The following is an 18,892-nucleotide window of genomic DNA, read 5'->3' on the forward strand; positions in this document are numbered from 1 at the left end:
TAAAGTATTTTTACTCCTACATAATCTTCCCTGAGTACCAGCCACCCTTGGGAAGCGGGAGGGCTGCTTTTGACCCAATAGCCCATCATCTCTGTGTCCTGCCACTGCTACAATCCACGTGACATTTCACGACCCCAAGCCAAGCGCTGCTGCCAAGGAGGCAGAGGGAACATTCTGTCTGAAAAAGAAGAGGGACAGATGGCACGCAGGGGCCCACCACCCCAGCACAGGGTCAAAGATTCAGATCAGAAGTCGGGACTCAATGACCTGCTGGTGGCTTTTTTGGGTCACTGTTTTTAAATACAGTCTCTATTATTTGGGGAAGAGGAGTGACTTACTTGGCAAACACAGACCGTACAAACTAAGCTGTCCCCGCCAAGATCCTGACAGCAAAGAGCGCCAGAGGCCCTTTCCAGGGCCAAGAAGCACAAGGACTTCCAAAGTTCAGGGGAAAGTTCAATATGGCCCCGTGGCCAGAAATGCTGGAAGGGAAGCTGGCTCCAGGTGGACGTGTCACTCTAGAACAAAAGCTGGAGGCAACTAAGGAAATCAGAAGTCTGTAGAGACTGATGAGGGTGGATGTCTGAGGACAGAAGGGAGGTCCCTGACCCTCCAGGGATGGTGACAAAAGTGAGGCAAACCCAAAAAAGGAGGAGGAAAGCTAAGCCTAGACTGAGACGAGATGCATGTGACCACATCCATATATACGCGTACACACACCTTTTAAATTATGTTCAAAGCAAGAAGCTGTACAGAAAAAGGAGATGTTGAAGACAACAAAAAGTAAAATTACTCAACTCCTGTTTTACTTTCTTTTCTACAAGGAGAAAATAAGTCTATCTAAAGTCTAAGAGAAAAAAGGATGAGGTGAGATATAACTAGTGATCTTTTAACAATTAATATTTAATTACACAGTTAAATGAGTATTTATATAAAAATGAAAATATTACAGACAAAGCAACCTCCCATCCTTTAATTCCAGGTCACAGGTAACCACTGTTATCAGGTGGATGGGTGCCCTTCCAGGCCTTTGTTCTGCATTTGCATATACCCAGAGGAAATACGTCATACTGTTTTGTGAAGTTTTTCCCCATTAATGGCATCACACTGTTTGTATCTGTACTAGTCAGGATTCTCTCGAGAAACAGAACCAACAGGAGATAGAGAGAGAGAGATATACTTATATATATGCATATATATATATAAAGAGGGAGAGATTGATTTATTTCGAAGAATTGGCTCATGGGATTATGGGGGCTGGCAAGTCCGAAGTCTGCAGGGGAGGCTGTCTCTTAAGGCCCTCAACTGATTTGATGAGGCCCACCCACATCATGGAGGATTAGTAATCTGCTTTACTCAAAGTCTACTGATTTGAATGTTAATCACATCTAAAACATACCTTTACTGCAACATCTAGATGCGTGTTTGACCAAGCAACTTGGTACCATAGGCTAGCCAGGTTGACACATAAAATTAATCATCACAGTATCATTTTGCAACTTGTTTTTTGACTTAACAACCTTTGCTGGAGTTCCTTCCATGTCAATTTATACAGAATGACCACATCCATAATAAGGATGTACCATCCTTTATTTAACCAATCTCCTACTGAGGGACATGTACCTTGTTTCCTTTTTTCTGTTACTAATAATGCTGAAATAATGTCCTTGTATATGATTTCTTTGTGAACAAATGTATTTGTTTCTCTACAAGAGATGGACGTGAGGTATGGACTTGCTGAGTCATGGGTACTCATGGGTGCACATTTAAAATTTTTAATAGAGGGCCGGCCCCGTGGCTTAGCAGTTAAGTGCACGCGCTCCACTACTGGCGGCCCGGGTTCGGATTCCCGGGGCGCACTGACGCACCACTTCTCCAGCCATGCTGAGGCCGCGTCCCACATACAGCACCTAGAAGGATGTGCAACTATGACATACAACTATCTACTGGGGCTTTGGGGGAAAAAAAAAAAAGGAGGAGGATTGGCAATAGATGTTAGCTCAGAGCCGGTCTTCCTCAGCAAAAAGAGGAGGATTAGCATGGATGTTAGCTCAGGGCTGATCTTCCTCACAAAAAAAAAAACAGAAAAAAGAAAAAAGCTCTTGCTAAAAAAAAAAAATTTTAATAGAGCTTGGCAACCCGCCCTCCAAAGCAAACCTCAAAATTTTAGATGATGAATTTAAAACCCATCGAGACTAGATGAGCTATGTCTTAAGGAAGAGGTGCTCAGGCATACCACTCAGCACACTAGTGTGTCACTGTCGAAGCTGAGAGGGGACACGAGGAGTTTGACGCGAGTGAAAGCACTGAGAGAGCTGCTGGCATAGATCTGAGGTTATCTGACGACCTTGCAGGCCTCCTCTGTGCTGTGATTTGCTCGGGGCTGGAAGAAGAGTGGAGTTACAGCCCGGGAGGGGCTGGTGTCTTCAGTCCTGGTCCTGTCACGGCAGTGATCGTTCACGGAAAGATCTTCTGTATCACAGGAAAAAGGCAGAGGACTGCTGTCTTTGGCACTAAAGGCTATGATCTCAGAACCAAAATAATTATCTTGGAGAAACTGTGGCAATGAAAAAGAAATGCCAGATGGTTTAAAAAGAACAAATATTGGCTCCCTTGTCAGAGCAGAAGGTGGTAAATTCTAGATACCATAGAAATTGATGTTACTCCTGGCAAATTGTAGGGGGGTTGTAAAAGAGAGGGTTGGGGGCCTTTGGAAACAAAAGATTAATCCCCAGAAGCCTGCAGAAGTTCACGAAGAACAAGTGGGACCTAATATGTTGTGGAACAGGGTCATGGGACAGGTAGGGTGGAAGTATGCCCAGAGTGGATTTCAGTTACAGAAATGCATCTTACCAAGCCCCTCGTGATTCCTTCAGGGACAAGATGGTGACATGTTAGACGGAACAATGGGGCCATCTAAAGCCTCTGTGGAGGAGTCTGGGGTAGCATTAGGGACCAGAGGAGAGATTCCCACAACATGCCAAAGAACCATGTCCTCCATCCAGTCTGTTTGACACTGGAGAGGAAAAGATGCACAAAACACCCCTAATAAATGCCTTATGGGTGGACTTTTATCCCACTCACAACTGCCTTTAATTGTAGGCTGTAGGTTTCCAACTGAGAAAAATGCAATTATTTGCATTGGACTCCGCACTCTCCCGAGCCCAACCTCCTCTGTGCTTGTACAACAAGATCAAGACCATCGGGAGAGGATCTTTCTTATTGATGATACCAGGTGACTGATAAAGGAAAGTGCTATTTATGCCAAGTACTACATTCATAACCTTTTAATATATTACCTCTTTTAATTCTCATCAAATTTGAGACGTTGTTACCAGTGTCCCCATTTACCAGTGTCCCCATTTATCCAACTAAAAATAGAAAAACAAAAAGGGAGCAGTCTACTTTTCATCCACTCAGTTAGTTATTCAGCTGGGAATTAGAAAGCCAGGATACACACCCAGGCCAGACTCGACAATCTACATTCTTTCTCCAACAGACTGCACTGTTTGCAGAGCTGTGAAGAGCTAGGTACGGTTTTTGTGAGTGTGGGTGTGTGTGTGTAGAGAGGGAATGGCACACTGGCACACAGAGCTGAGGACATTAATATGCACAGGAGTAAAGAGGCAGGAAAGGGACAAGTCAGTCCCAACTGTGAGCAGATAGAAGCAGCTGGTCAGAGAGGTTTTGTGGTCAAAGCCCAGGAGTTCATGGGCTGGCCTGGGAGGACAGTGGTTGCCAGAAAAGCAGGGTCAATCAGAAGCCAAGAGGGACCTGCCCCGGGCTTGAACAGGAAAGACCTTCCCAGAGGCCAAAAGAGTGGGGAAGAGAGGAAGTAGCTGGGTCTCCAGGGTGGAAGGTGAGGGAGCTGGATAAACACCCACATGCCTGGAGGGGGCATGCAGAAGGGTGGCTGTCTGTGGTCAGAGTGGGGGTCTGACAGAGTCTCTTGAAAGAGCTGAGTCATGGGCAAACTGGCCCTGGACGGGACACTGCTGGGCTGGGTGTCACAGCTGGATACACGTGGTTCCTCTAAGGCAGGGATTCTCTAAGCGGGCTGAATATGACACTCTGCGGGGACAGCCTGGATAGCTGTGTTTAGAAAGCTTTCAAGGTGATTATGATACAAGCTCAATTCTGAGAAATGTTGGTCTACCCTTGGGCTGAACCAAAAGGCCTCCAACCCAATTCAGGAAGCCTTTACTGGGTGCCCTGGAGAACAAAGATGAATATCTCCAGGCCAACAAAGTCACAGTGAAGGGAAGAAAGGGGATAAATAAATAACAATGATTAGAATAGGAGCCTGACGGGAGTATGCACACAGAATTTTGGGAACACAGAGGAATGGTCTTTAGTCCTGAAGGAGTCTGAAAGGCTTCCTGGAGGAGGTGACCTATGAGCTGACTCCAAGGCTGCCTACACCAGCTGCAAAGAGGAAGAGAAACTCATACACCAAGGGGTACAGTCTGCCCAGAAGAGATCTCCCCTCCTTTTGCCCTTGAGAGATGGTAACCTCAGAGGCTGACATGGCTAAAACGGACAGGAGTCTGTTTCCACTGTGGGAAATACAGGGATGCTCCAAAGACATCAGAGAGAAGAGCAGGTCTGAAGACTTGTGTAGGGAAAATTGGTGAAGAACAACATCAAAACCATTAATCCACTTCTCGTCACTATCATGATAATTAAGAAAATCTGTTTCTGCCTAACTGGATGCCAGCCACACCCGTATATCATAACGTGGAAATGTGATGAAATAAAGGCCCATTCAGTGGTGTGCCAGTAAATGCTTACAACTGCCTCTTGTGTGGGGGGGCGGGGGATCTAATTTCTAGCGTCTGCCAATTTCAGTGGTGTAATACCTCCACCATGGCCAATTTCAAGCTACCGATCTGACTGAATCTGTCACTGAAAATGGAGTTGGGAAGAGATGCACAGAACTGGCTTTGCAAGCTGGTGCACACCACTGGGCCCATCACAGCTTTAAACCTCTACTTCATTTCCAAGGATTCCTGGGGAAAAGCCAACGCATTCCTGAAGCGAGTGTGTGAGTGTGTGCATGTGTGTTTGTGTAGGTGTGTGAGTGCTCACCCGCAGTCACAAAGATGGGACACGGGATGATGACAACACGACCCAAAACTAATATCGCCAAATAGATTAATGCTAGATTAATGCACAAAAATAAGTCAAGAGGAAAAAAGTTCAAATATGTGAGAAAGAAATAAATTGACAAGTAAACCTAACGGAAACCAATCTGCATATCCAGGAAAAGTTTCTGAATAAATGATCTAACTTCTTAACCTGATAAACCTTAACCTTCTTAACCCAGAAAATCGACCTCTTTTTGAATTAAAAAGACAACAGCGTCCTTATTTTAGTTTGTAACCTTATCTCCTTCCCACAGACATTTCAGGTAGTATGCATTCAGTTACCCATCAAGGTCACAGTTAGTTTCAAAGGCTAAAGACAGACAAATGACTGGAGTACTTTTTCCATCACCCCTTCATCAAATAACACACTACAGACATCTGGTGAAACTGGCCCCTGTACTGTACTTTTATAGACACTGCTTCTTCAAATCGAGTGTGCATGAGGAACTGGAGGGTTATGAAAACACAGATCACTGGGCCCCATCTGCAGAGTTTCTGATTCAGTAAGTCCCGGGTGGGGCCCAAGATTCTGCATTTAAAACAACTTCCCAGGTGATGCTGATGCTGCTGGTCCTGGGACCAGACTTTGAGAATGATTTTGGATCTTTGCCATAAAGTCATCTTTCTTGAGGAAACCACAATGCCCTCCCTTAAACAGCTGTTGTAACGTGCAGACAGCAAGAGATTTTTACACACGTCTCCATGGCCTGCTAATTGCTTCCGCACACGCACCTATTGTTGGTGCAGCCATGCATGGCTTGCTGATAGCCGAGTGTTACAGAGCAAACTGAGTGCGGACTGTGTTCATGGGGTCCTGATCCTCGACTGCTACCCCTGTCATTTCATGTTTCATCATCACCTGGAGCCTTCACTCTCCTACTTGTGGTGGGCTGGATGAACGGCACTGCCTCCACCTTATAGTTGAGGAAGCTTAGGGTCCCGAGAGAGGACATGACCTTTCAGACTGAGCCTCATTTCCTTTGCACCCCATTTCCAGTTAGGGGCGTGGAGGTGCACTGGGACTAAGGTCAGATGGGAGTAACCGGTGGAGCCTGATCACAAACCAGGGCATCATCTGACTCCTTACCGTCCTTACTCCACATGCCCTCAGGACTCCTGGCCCCTATCCTAACTGTCCTGGATGCTGTGTTTTTGGAATTCCTGTGTCTGATTACCACAGTTTAGTCCATTGCTGTCACACTTGCAAGCAGTTATTTCCCGTCACTGTTGAGACGCAGGCATGCCCCCCACAGCCCTCCTCCCCACTTCACGCCTGCTCAGAACTGCTGCGGGCTAAAGGGCTGGGTAACAGTGTCCTTGGGGCACCCCGGCCAGCAACCAGATGAGAGACTCGCCTCCAGGCTGCAGTTCCAAGGGCACAGGGTGTGGCGAGCACTGCTGTCTGGGGGTTCCTGGGGCCCCACATTCCTCACAAAGAGCTGCATCCACATCTGTCTTACTTTGGCACAGAGAGCGGTTGGCAGGGGTCCCGCAGAGTGATGCCAACCCTGTGCTCTTTCAGGGCCTACGCGAGAGCGTTCAGGAACCAGTCCTCTCTGTTCAAACAGCTTCTCCCTTTACATCCCAGATCCTGGGTGGACAAGAGACGACTCGAAAAAGCCCAGGCTTCCACAGGTAGAGAAATGCCTTTAAAGTACACCCCAGTGAATCTCAGAAATAAACCAGCTCTTCCAAGGTCCCAGAGGAACGTGGTTTGAGGAATTCCTCTGCCCACAGCAATTTGGTGGCCTCATGGGTCAACATTTCTCAAAGACACCCTTCAGCACTTAATGTGTACCTTGGGCCAGGGACCTAGCTTCTCTGTGCCTCAGTTTCCTCATCTGTAAAACAGGGGCTGTCATGTTACTTACTTCATAGGCTTATTCTGAAGTTAAGTGAGCACATGTGCATACTTGGCAGAGGGAGCCATAGGGTCTACCTCTAATAATGATGTTGCTGTTATTACCATGGAGGCCACAAACTGTGTGTTCACCTCATTCATGTCACTTACAGTTTTTAGTTCTATGCAAATTCATGAAGGAAGAATCTCCTTCCACCCAATGGTCCAGCACACACAAAGTGTTTTTCCTACAGAAAGGGGAAAGTGGGGCCCACCCCCCCACCTGGAGGGTGGAAAAAGAGGGGCATGAAAGGACGCAAGGGGTCCTCCTCAGGTCTCCCCAGGTCACACTACCTGTCAGAGAAAAGCCACAGCTGAGCAGCAGCCACAGTCAGGTCCAGCCAGCGGATAAAAGAATCACTGTCCAAACAAAAGAAGCGCCCCTGCCAATCCCCCACTTACTTCCAGGACTGTCCATTGTTCGACAACAATAGCATCATAGCCCTGCATGGTTTTGCTATCTTCTGTGGAAACAGCTTCAAAGATGAATACTCCATCTGTCAGGCCGTGTAAGGAATCTGTGGAAAAAGAAACGGGCGGGGGGGTTCTGTAAACCGTCTGTGGCAGAAGCCTTATAAGCAGCAAAAATTTTCACTGCATTCATTAATAATCCCAATCAGAACATCTTTTCAGCATGTTAATTAAAGAAGGCACACACAGCCATAGAGTCTAGCCCCATCAGAATGAATGAGACTAATTTACCTCGCAGTTTTGAATAATATCCTTGATTTTATGAGCCCAAATTTCATTGTTAGCAATCACCATTTGATTTCACGCATTTACCTTCCTTTTCACGCTCCAGTGGCAGGATGCACTGGGGAGAACCTATTCAGGGTAAAATACAGTCATTGGAGACAGTTTTTAGAAGAAAACTATATTTAGGTGGAAGAGATTTTTTTTTTTTACAGGGGGATAGATATAACACACCAGATCTGAGCTTGTCAGACCCGTTTTAGACGCGTTGATTCCTGGAAGTTCCCATGATGTGGGCTGCTGTACAGACAACACTTCAGGCAGCTCTTGTCAAGAGGCGGGATTTGGGGGAAGGGGGAATTTTCCCGAATGATTTACCACTGAAAATGTTTCCTTGGGCACGGCTCCCATCCATGGACCAGGTTCTGAGTTCTGCATGATTCAACAATGGACACTAAACATACAGCATGACTCAAGAACTGCTTTAGGCAACGACGTTATAAGGAAACTTACAATGGGGTCCTTGCCACAGCAGAAGACATCAAGGGAGGGGCTTTCAGCCCTTGTTTTGGTTAATGGCTCCTAACGGCCCTGGATTCATTTAGATAAGAAATTGCGGGAAAGAGGACTGGACTTAGAAGCAGGTGGTCTGGGTCGTGCTCTATCATGAAAAGCGATGGGACCACTTTCAGGAGCTTGGTCTCTCATCTGTGAAATGGGGTTGTGGGCAGAGAATTCCTCTCGGTCCCTAGATTCTAGCCTACGAATTACAGCTCAATCATTCTGTTATGGACAGAACTGTGTCCCCCGCCAACTCATATGTTCAAGCTCTAACCTCCAAAGTGACTGTATTTGGAGATAGGGCCTTTAGGGAGATATTAAGGTAAATGAGGTCATAAGGGTGGGCCCTAATCTGATAGGACTGATGTCCTCATACGAAGAGGAAGAGACACCAGAGCCACCCCCCTTTTGCATGGAGGAAAGGCCACACGAGGACACAGAGAGAAAGTAGCTGTCTGCAAGGCAGGAATAGAGGCCTCACCAGAAACCGAATTTGCCAGCACCTTGATCATGGACTTCTAGCCTCCTGAACTATGAGAAAATAAATGTCTACTGTTTAAGGCACTCCATCTGTGGTATTTTGTTAAGGCAGTACACATAAAAAAATGTGTTTAACGATATACTATTTTTATTTTAAAAGGATAATTCACATAATAATGTGACCTTTTTTTTCAGGGAGGGAAGGGAGACAAATTCAGAGAGTTCTCTGAATCACACTGGAGTTCAGGAACTGCCAGCATTTTCCAGCAGTCACAAAGAAAAAGATGGACAAATGTAAAGACATAACAATCTTTAGCTTCTGTCTTCCAACAGACCTCATAAACAAAATCAAAAGGCTATCAAAATGAGAAAATTATTTGCAACAACAAAAGCAAATAAATAAATCACTAAGCTTAACATTCTTTTTTTTTTTTGGTGAGGAAGATTCACCCTGAGCTAACATCTGTTGCCAATCTTTCTCTTTTTTTTTTGCTTGAGGAAGATTAGCCCTGAGCTAATGTCTGTGCCAATCTTCCTCCATTTTGTATGTGGGTCACTGCCACAGCATGGCTGATGAGTGGTGTAGGTCTGCAACTAGAATCCAAACCCACAAACCTGGGCTGCCGAAGTGGAGGGCGCTGAACTTAACCACCACGCTATGGGGCTGGCCCCTTCACATTCTTTATATGTAAAAAGCTTTTACAAATCAAGAGTTAAAAATACTAAAATACCATTAGAAATGGGCAAAGGACATCCATGAGAAACTAATTAATTCCCTCTCTCACTCACTCACTTTTGATGGCCAGTAAATAAGTCAAGTCATTCAATGTCCCCCATCATTCAATGACGGGGACATGTTATGAGAAATGTGTCCTCAGGCAATTTCGTCATTGTACAAACATCATAGAGTGTACTTACACAAACCTAGATGATATAGCTTACTACACATCTAGGCTCTATGGTACTAATCTTATGGAACCACCATCGTATATACAGTCTATCATTGACTGAAATGTCATTATGCAGTGCATGACGGTATTGGAAAAAAAATTTCGTTCTCTCTTTTGTTTATCAAATTGGCAAATTTTGAAAAGAAAATGCTCACTGCTGGTAAGGGTGTGGTGATATGGAAAGCTTACTATGCTAAGTAAATTTTAACTGCACAATCTTTCTAGACAGCAATTTAACAATGTCTCAAGAGCCTGAAACAAAAAAGTCCATTCTCTTTGAGCAGAAATCCTTTTAGTCTATCCTCAGGTAATAACCACTAATGCCATCAAATATTAATCTACAAGCATTACTTAGAAATTTCTTAAAAATATAAACAGACTAAATGTTCAACAATCCAAATATTTAACCATAAAAATGTAGTTAAATAAATTAGGAGATTTCCATACAATTAAATACTATACTGTCCTGAAAAAAAAAATCACAGGAATTTAATGATTCAGAAAAATGCTTTAGGGACAACACTATGGAGAAAAAGACAGGATACAAAACCACAGTAGGAGGTGTATGTAAATGTTTATGCTAAAAAAGTGTTAGACGAAACTTGAATGAAACACAAAATGCTAGCAGTAGTTATGAGTGGTGGAATTAAGTATAATTTGATTTTTCTTTTTTATCCTTTTCTTCAAGGTTAGTACAAGAGTTCATAAAGGCATAACACAAGTAAACAGACAACAAAGATGACAAACAGTTTTCCTTTTCTCTTCTCTGCATGGCTCTTGAAGGGAGAACTAGAACCAAAAAGTTTTAGAAACTATGGGGGGAAAATTTTAATACAATCTAAATATGAAAAGCCTTCCTTACAATAGTCTAAAAAATGGAAGATAAAGCCTCAGAAGAGTGAGCAGCATGTTACTGGAAGCATTCAAGCTCACACTGAAAACCTTTCAGCCACTCACTCATTCCAACCCTATTAAGCACTATTATGTACCAGGTACTCTTGTGGTCACTGGAGATTGAGCAGGCAGCAAGACAAATGAAGTCCCTGTCCCATAGAGCTTACCTTGCAATGGGAGAGGGAGACAATAACATAAGGTCAGAGGTGATAAATGCTATAAAAATATAAAGCGGGCTAAGAGGAGAGAGTGAAGGTTGAGGCAACAGTGGTGGCTATTTTTGAAAGAGGTATTCAGGATAGGTCTCCCACGTTGAGTAGAGACATGAACTAACTAAGCAAGCAAGTCATACGGATCTGCAGGGTTTGAGAGTTCAAGGTAGAGGATACAGTTTAAATAGAAATGCAGAGTGAATGAGGGGCAGCCAGGGACCAGAAGAGCAGCAGAAACATGAGAAAAGAAAGTCAAGACTACGATGACTGGTAGGGACACCAGCCAACCTGGGGGCTTTCTATGACTTGCTTGGCCAATGGAATACCAGTAGGTGTGATGCAAGCAGGGGCTTGAAAGCACTTGTGTGGTTGAACTTGATCTCTCATGTCTCTGCTACCACTTCGAGAGGACATGCCCCAGCTAGCCAGTTAGTTGCAGGAAGATGAAAGACACATGGAGTGGAGCTGCCCCAGTGGAGTCTAGCTTAGACCAGCTGACCCACAGACCTGTGAGTGAGCCCAGCTGAGATCAGCAGAGCTGCCTCAACAGAGCTGCTCGAGCCAACCTGCAAACATGTGAGAATAAATTTATATGTGAGAATAAATATGTGAGGATAAACAGAGCTCACTATTTTAAGCCAATGAGCTCTGGAGTCATTGGTTACGCAGCAGTATCGTGGCAATGGCTGACTGATACAATGCCCAACCTAAACTGAAAAACATGAGACCAGTGTACTTTGCTTGGCCTGGGGACTTTCTGGATTATTCCAGAATGATAGAGAGGCCTGACTAGCTCAACAAACCACAGCTGTGAGGCTAATTCCTGGAGCACAGCAGCCTTATCCTGATATTATTCCAACCTGACAGGATAACACTCCATTTCAAGAAGATCACCGTGGGTTAATCAATACCATGCTCCAGTTTCTTATTTGCTTCCTATCCTGAGAGTCTGGTATCAAACAGCATTAGTAAAAATGCTAGGCTCACCTCTTTCATCTGCTGTGCTAAAACGTTTCCCCCAAGTGTTGGTTCAACACCCTCCTGAGACATCTTAGCTTGGTGACCAGGGAAGAACAGAGCTGCTCTTCAGCTAAACCACATTACAAGTATTTTGGGGTCCAAGACAAACATGGACCACAGTCCAGGTCTGGGTAACACGGGTCCTGCTGGAGCCTCTGCCGCAGTAGGGATGCCCTACAGAGCCCTCACAATAAAGCTTTCCCAAGTCCTGACCTGGGGATGCCCAGGACCAGAGGATACTCAATGATTCCTTCAAGCACAAATTCTCTCAAGGCTTCTACAAAAATAAGTTATATCCAATTTCCAAAGTCTTTACCTACAGATCTCCTCAAGGGACGACCTCCCAGCCCTTTGAATATGCTTACCATGTGCTTTAAGTATTAGAGTGTCCAATTTGACATAAATAATATCATAATATTTAGCCTGCCAACAACACTATACAGCAGAGTTGAGGCCCAGAAGGGGGAAGGAGACTCTGCAGCCCATCTAGATTTTCTCTCCCACCCCCTACTAGCTGTCCCTCCATCATCCCGAGTCACAGGCCTGGGAAGAGGGCTGTGTGGTCAGTAGGGAGCGGTATGGCTGGGCTTGGGGGCACGAAGTAGGAACAAACCAGGTCCTTATGTACCAGCTGACTCGTCCCGTGTCTGCCTTCCCGCCTCTCAGCCCACCGCTCTGCTATTCTGAATCCAGCGTGCTGATTCCACCTACTTAACTATGAGGCAAGTTAAGAATGGCTGTCAAAATTTGGTCATCTGTAACAGCAAAAAAGTCAATGAACCACAGAGAGCAGACAGCTGGGCTTTTAAATAGCCCCTTATTTTGACGGCCTCATCCACTTTGCATCTCCTCATCACCCTCCTGGCTCAGCCTCACTGTAATGTGCACCGAGCTGGGTATAAATAGGTCTATCTTAGAGTGAAGGCTCCTGATGTAAAAGGTTAAATCGCCCTCCATCTATGGAAAACACTCCATTATCTCTGCATTTGTTATTAAAGTAAAGATGCTTCCCTACTGTGCACAGAAAGCTATTTGCCCTGGTATTGTATAAATATTTGATGCTGGTCTTTTGGCAAAAGGCCACCTTAACATCCCAAGCTTATGATTTACAAGAAGGATGTGGGAAAAGGAGATTTGCCGTATTATCCCAAGAGGTAGATCCCATGAGGCGACTGCTCTTCCCCTGCAGCCTTTGAGACATGAAGACTCCATCTAGCAAGCTAACCTTCAGGCTCACCCTACATGCTGTTCTTCTCCAAAGTCTACCTGAAATGTGCACACCATGGCAAGTGGTCAATGTATGTAGTCTATAAAAAAATGTTACTGTTCTTTTAACAAGCCAGGTTGGACTAAATTGTCCCCACTGGGGTAGCTATCATAACTGATTTCCTTGGCTCTCTGAGGGCCCCTTCTCCCCATCAGAGGCCGCACGATGCTCACAGCACCTCCCTGGTTCCAGGAATGGCATGCGCCAACTGCATAATCATAATTGCACGTGCTGTCATGCTGACCTGTAACCCCACTGCAAATGCAATCACTGTTCAACCGATCCCGGATAATGGTGCCATGTTGCTCCCCAATCACACCACAGCTAATTTTCTGACATTATCAAGAGAGCGAGCAGGCCTGCTCCTGCTCTTACTTCCCGAGCCCTCGCTGCTGCTCTTGGCCGGCCTTCCTTCCGGCATTCTCAGTTTGAAGCAGTGACTAATCTATAGGAAATATTACTCTTCTTCAGTTACAGTAAGGGTTAGCCTGCAAGTTCGGTGCCATTTAACTGACCAGATGCGGAAGAAATGCTGATTTGCTGCTTGGTGGATGTGAGGTAGTCAGCAGGCAGAGTTCATGGTTTCTTACTGAATCCTACCCAAAATTCTGCAAGGGTTATCCTTACCTCCTGGTGGGTGAGAAAATGGAGGCTACCCATTAGATGGACTCAGATGCAGCTGGGGCATCGGGGAGAGTCTCACCCTGGTGGGTGAGAAAATGGAGTTAAATCATTTGTCCATGTTCAATTGGAAGGCCACGGCCAAACTAGACCTTTCATTCCAAAGGCTCTGCTCTTTCAACAGCTAACAGATATTCACTGAGCGACCATGAGTGACGGACCAGGTGCTGCTGCTCCAGCAGGGGCAGGTGTGAATGGCCTCACCTCCTAGCCTTGTGGAGCGGGTGCTCTCCGACCACTATACCTTGGTGTTTTGGGTGGCATCTCAGTAGGGTCACAGGGAGATGGCCTGAGGGCTTCAGTTTGGGGCCATAACCATGCAAATGCTATGCTTTCTTACAGGTGGCAAAAAATGAATAAAAACACATTTGTAAATGGACAAGTTGTGTAAAGCGACACAAGGGACAGTAGACAGCAACGAGAAAAAATGACCTGCAATTATACGTAAAAATGTGGATGAATCTCACAAATATAATGAGTGAAAAAAGCCAAACATGAGAAGGGCATCTCTATTTAAATAAAGTTCACAATTAATCTATGGTGTTTCAGGTCAGGACTGGGGTCACCCCTGGGTAAAGGGACTGTGAGGGGCATGAAGGGGGCTTCAAGGGGGCCTGTATGTTCTATCTCTTGATCTGCTGCTGGTTACATGGGTGTGCTCACCTTGTGAAAAATCCACTGAGCTATATATCCTTACAATCTGTACAGTTTTCTGTATGCGTGCTACACTGCAATAAAACGTTTACTTAAAGATGTGCTGTTACGGATACAAGAGAAAATATACTTAATGACATAAGCGAAATCTATCCCCTACATTACTAAGTGGATCCTGTGAAACAGAAGCCATGCCTGTAACCACTAGGCCAAACATTCCTGAAGACGGTGGTGTCTCATGGGAGTGGCCATTGGAACCACCTGGAACCTCGTTCTCCCTTTCCTTCCACTGCCTCCAGGCCCCAGCTCTTTGCTCCTCCAGATCTGCAGGTTCCTAAGTGATAACTCAACACCCCAACACCAGGTTCTCCCCTCACTACCATCGGCCTTACTGAGCATCTTCCAGAAACCTTTATTGGTCACCTTCTGTATACAGGGCACAGTGTACAGGCACTAGGACAAGAAGCAGCATAGGAGGCAGGAGCTGCCTCAGGGTTTGCGAGTATGTCTGTATAAAATAAGTGTCCTGACACGTATTTCATTTGAAATATGCACGTGTTTTTTACATATGTATTTTGCAAATATAGGTAATGTAGGTTATGCTGGGTGTCAAAAAAGGGGGTATAAATACCAAAGGTTATTTGGACTTAGATGCAGCTGGGGCATCGGGGAGAGTCTCAAGGAAGACCTAATCTCTTAATCTTTTAAAAAGGGTAGGAATGGAGAGACATCAAGTATAATGTGTCTCCTGATGTGATGCCACAGGTAGAACACAACATCATCTAGAAGATGTTCTAGTCATAAATGCTTAATTTATCAAGGCCTTAGAACTAAATTCCAGTTTATAGGAAAGAGAGGCTAGAGAAATAAGATAAAACGACATCATGAGGCACTGACCAGACAAATCCAGAATGCAGGACATTCTGCAGAATAAGAGGCTAGGTTTATTTCAAGCAGTCAGGGTCATAAAAAATGACCTTTCTAGGTAAAAGAAAAGTGAGGACATGGTCACTGTCTGCAGTACATGTCGCTAGATTGGATTCTGGTTTGGATAACTTGCCGCAAAGGACATTTTTGAAACAACTGAAGACATCTGAGTATGGGCTGGATGAAGATGATACTGTCAGAGGGGGAAGGACAGTGGAGCCAGGAAAGGGCGAGGGCAGGGGAGGGGGAGGGATGGGCAGGGCCAGGACAGGGCCAAGGGCAGGGCAAAGGGTGTAGAGTGAGGGCAGAGTGAGGCGGGGACAACAGAGGGCGAGGGGAGGAGAGGAATGCAGAGCAAGGACAGGGCCAGGGGGACAAAGGGAGGGCAGGGCAAGGCAGCTGGTGGCAGCAGCAGCATCGGTGGCCAGTGACGGCAGCAGGGATCCTGCAGGCCTGGAAGCCTTTGGTGACAAATCAGGCTCCTGGGTGGGTCTTCAGATGGTGGGCACCCAGCTCCACCTCATCCTTACGCTGACTCCTCATCAACAGCAGACGGTCTCCCCTCCTGGCCTCTCCCACCCTGGAGAAGCGTAGATTCTGGCCTTCGTCTCACTGGCTGGAGTGTTTCTGTGTGCCTGTCCACTCTGCTACCTGACCAACCCCTGGACTCGTGCACACTGGTGGCTGGTGACCCAGGTCCTGCTACTTCTCTAGGGTGACCCTGGAGCTCCCCTCCTTCCCTGAGGGCCGCCCAGGGCCCTGCTGGGGGCCTTGACCTCTCACCAACAGGGCCACCTCTTTCCTCTCTTTGCCTGCCCTCCTCACGTTCCTTTTCCCCGTCCACAACCTTCTTTCTTCCTACCACTTTCTTGCCACTTACTAGCTGGTAACCTTGGCAATGACTTAACCGCTCTATGCCTACAGTTCCCACGCTGTAACCCAGGGATGACAACAGTACCTACTTCACTGAGTCGTGGGGATTAGCTGACCTGCTTAGACCAGCACCAGCGCAGAGTAGCTGCTAGGTATCCGCTATCATTGTCAAGCTTCGCTTTCATCTGGACCCAAGAGCACAGCCTCCCTGGCCCCAGACACCTGGTCGTTCTAAGGAGAGGATCCCTGGGGACCGGAAGCAGAAGCCCAAACATGAGGACTGTAAAAGCCTTTACACGTGTTGAGGGTAAAGACTCAAAAACAGAAGCCGGAGTCTTACCCGGATAATTAGGACTAAAACATCACCTTGTTTATGGGACAAAGTTCTCATGAGTTTTATGACCGTGGAAAATATTTTGAAGTACAAATATCCACTGAAGAATCAAGACTGGTGCCTTTCCAGATGGCCAACAGCTTAAAGATGTGCTCTAGCTCTGCCAGGCTTATTTGTAAGGACACTAATTATCTTATTAGAAATAGGTTCCTTTCATGATGACGATTAGCTTGCTTTTTATTTTTTAAAATTCTGGGAAAAGAACATATGCATATTTCATCCCTGGCCAAAGGAAACCTCTGGCTTTTCCAGAGCAGAAACGCCCTAGCCCACTGAGCATTACTCTCAAGTCACACTCTCCCTCCCACCAGAAACATAAGAGTGAAACTGTGTTTGAATTTTGGTGTGGGTTAAAATTATTTTGTTCGGAGAATTGTGCAGCCGTCCCTGAGACAGACGCGCAGCTATGGTGGCGCTCTACATGCGCGCAGCCCTGCGGTAGAGATGTCACAGGCTCCGTGCAGGGCTTCACAGCTGCACCTGCCAGGGGAAATCTCACGCTCCATCCTCAAGGCAGGAAGGTTGGATTTAATGCAGCTAAAGCCAAGGGAGGATGTAACAGCACTTTAAACACTCAAGTCAAATCCGAAGAAAAATTGTATAAATTTTCTGTGTTTTTGGACGCAAGGTCGGAAAACAGGGTAACAGGGAAGAGTGGAGGAGATGAACTCAGCCTTGGTAGCCAAAGCCATAATGTGTAGGGAGACAATAAATGGCACTGTGAACTTTCAAGGTGACCTCTCTTGGGGCTCAGCTTGCCCCTATCACGCGCGGGCAGTAGAGCCAAAGAGAAAACTTCCCTTTTGACGCCCACATCTCCTAAGGGGGGAAAATTACCAGTGGCCACCTGTGTAGCGGCTACCTCCAGCACCCCTCGGCACATCTTTAAGATGTCAGCACAACTAACGATCAGTTTCCCAGGGAGAAATGTAAAACTCTGCACAGCCACTGAGAGCCTCTATGGGCACCAAGAGGACATAAAAGGAGCCGATGGTGTCACGACCCAAGATGGGTGATGGGGTGTCCCTGCAGGAAGCAGGGGGTGAAGAGTTCCTCCCTGGTCTCCCCTAATGCCACTGAATGAGGGCTGTAAACATCTGCCCCAAGCAGATGCCACTGTGTTTACAGTGCATCTCAAAACAGACTGTGACCATCCCAGCTTCAGGGAACTCTGCAGGCACCCAGGGCAGGCTCTTTGTGCAGGGGAGGTTACTGACTTGCCGCCAGAGAACGGAATTAACTCTTCATTCGCTATATTAATGAAATGTATACTCCAGCATCGCACTGTCCAATACACTAGCCATTAGCTACATACGGTTATTTAAATTTAAATTAATGAAAATTAAATAAATTAAAAATTCAGTTCCTTAGTCATAATAGCTACATTTCAAGTGGTCAGTAGTCACATGTGGCTGGTGGCTACCATACTGGACAGCACAGATATAGAACCTTCCCATCATCACAGAAAGTTCTACTGGATAGCGCTGCTCTAGATGTATTCTTAATGAGCCAGTCACCTCTCTCATGTCATTCATCCATGCCACAAATGGCCATGGCCCACTATACTATATAAGGCCTACTGCTATATTAACATGTTGACATTAGATACCGCTATTTAGAGAGTAACAAGGGACTTGCATCCAAAATTAAGACCAGTTCATGCTGTACAATGTTCTAAGGCTTTGGATGATTTAAAGTGTATTAATTCAGAATTAAGACCGATGTCTCTTCTAAGGATGTTTGCTGGCATTTCAACGTTGCAAATAACATAGAATCCAAATCCTGTTCCTGAAACTGCTTATTCTTAGAGAGAAAACTGCTCAACCACCACCACACAGTATTGTCGAAGCCCTGCGCCAGGTTTCGCTAGGATCAACGAATTTGGTGTTATGTTTCACTTACTCAGGAATCCTGCTGACTGGCAGCCCTCAGAATCCGCACTTGTTGGTGTGTTGGCCCCACTCCCCAATTTGCCTCCTAGCTTTGAGGCACCCTAGTGACTCAACTTGCCTTTGTGTTGACATGAAAACCCTTTCTTGGCTTGACACTTCCCCACTTTGGGCAGACTTTCTCTCTGCCTTAGAAAAGCTGACATCAACAGTGCTACTCCATGCAGCAAATCCTCAGAGATAACCCATTCTTGGGGAGGGGCACTGGGTGCAGGAGACCCAGGAACACTGTGTGTCCCCATGGAGCCTACAGAAACCAGGCTGTTCAATTCACTTCTCTGCTGTTAATT

General features: G+C 45.8%; 1 protein-coding gene across 2 annotated transcripts in view; it reads right to left on the bottom strand.

The window, feature by feature from the left end:
• The window catches only part of RFTN1 (raftlin, lipid raft linker 1), a 200,644-nt gene that overhangs the window by 33,622 nt on the left and 148,130 nt on the right, over positions 1-18,892 (bottom strand). For both annotated transcript variants that reach the window (XM_004419947.3, XM_087430595.1), the window contains one exon: positions 7,450-7,565. In XM_004419947.3, the coding sequence (XP_004420004.1) occupies positions 7,450-7,565 (116 nt within the window). The remainder of the gene's footprint in view (positions 1-7,449; positions 7,566-18,892) is intronic.

This window comes from Ceratotherium simum, chromosome 5 (assembly GCF_057802395.1).
Source record: "Ceratotherium simum simum isolate JZ-2026a chromosome 5, ASM5780239v1, whole genome shotgun sequence".
In the NCBI taxonomy this organism is placed as follows: Eukaryota; Metazoa; Chordata; class Mammalia; order Perissodactyla; family Rhinocerotidae; genus Ceratotherium; species Ceratotherium simum.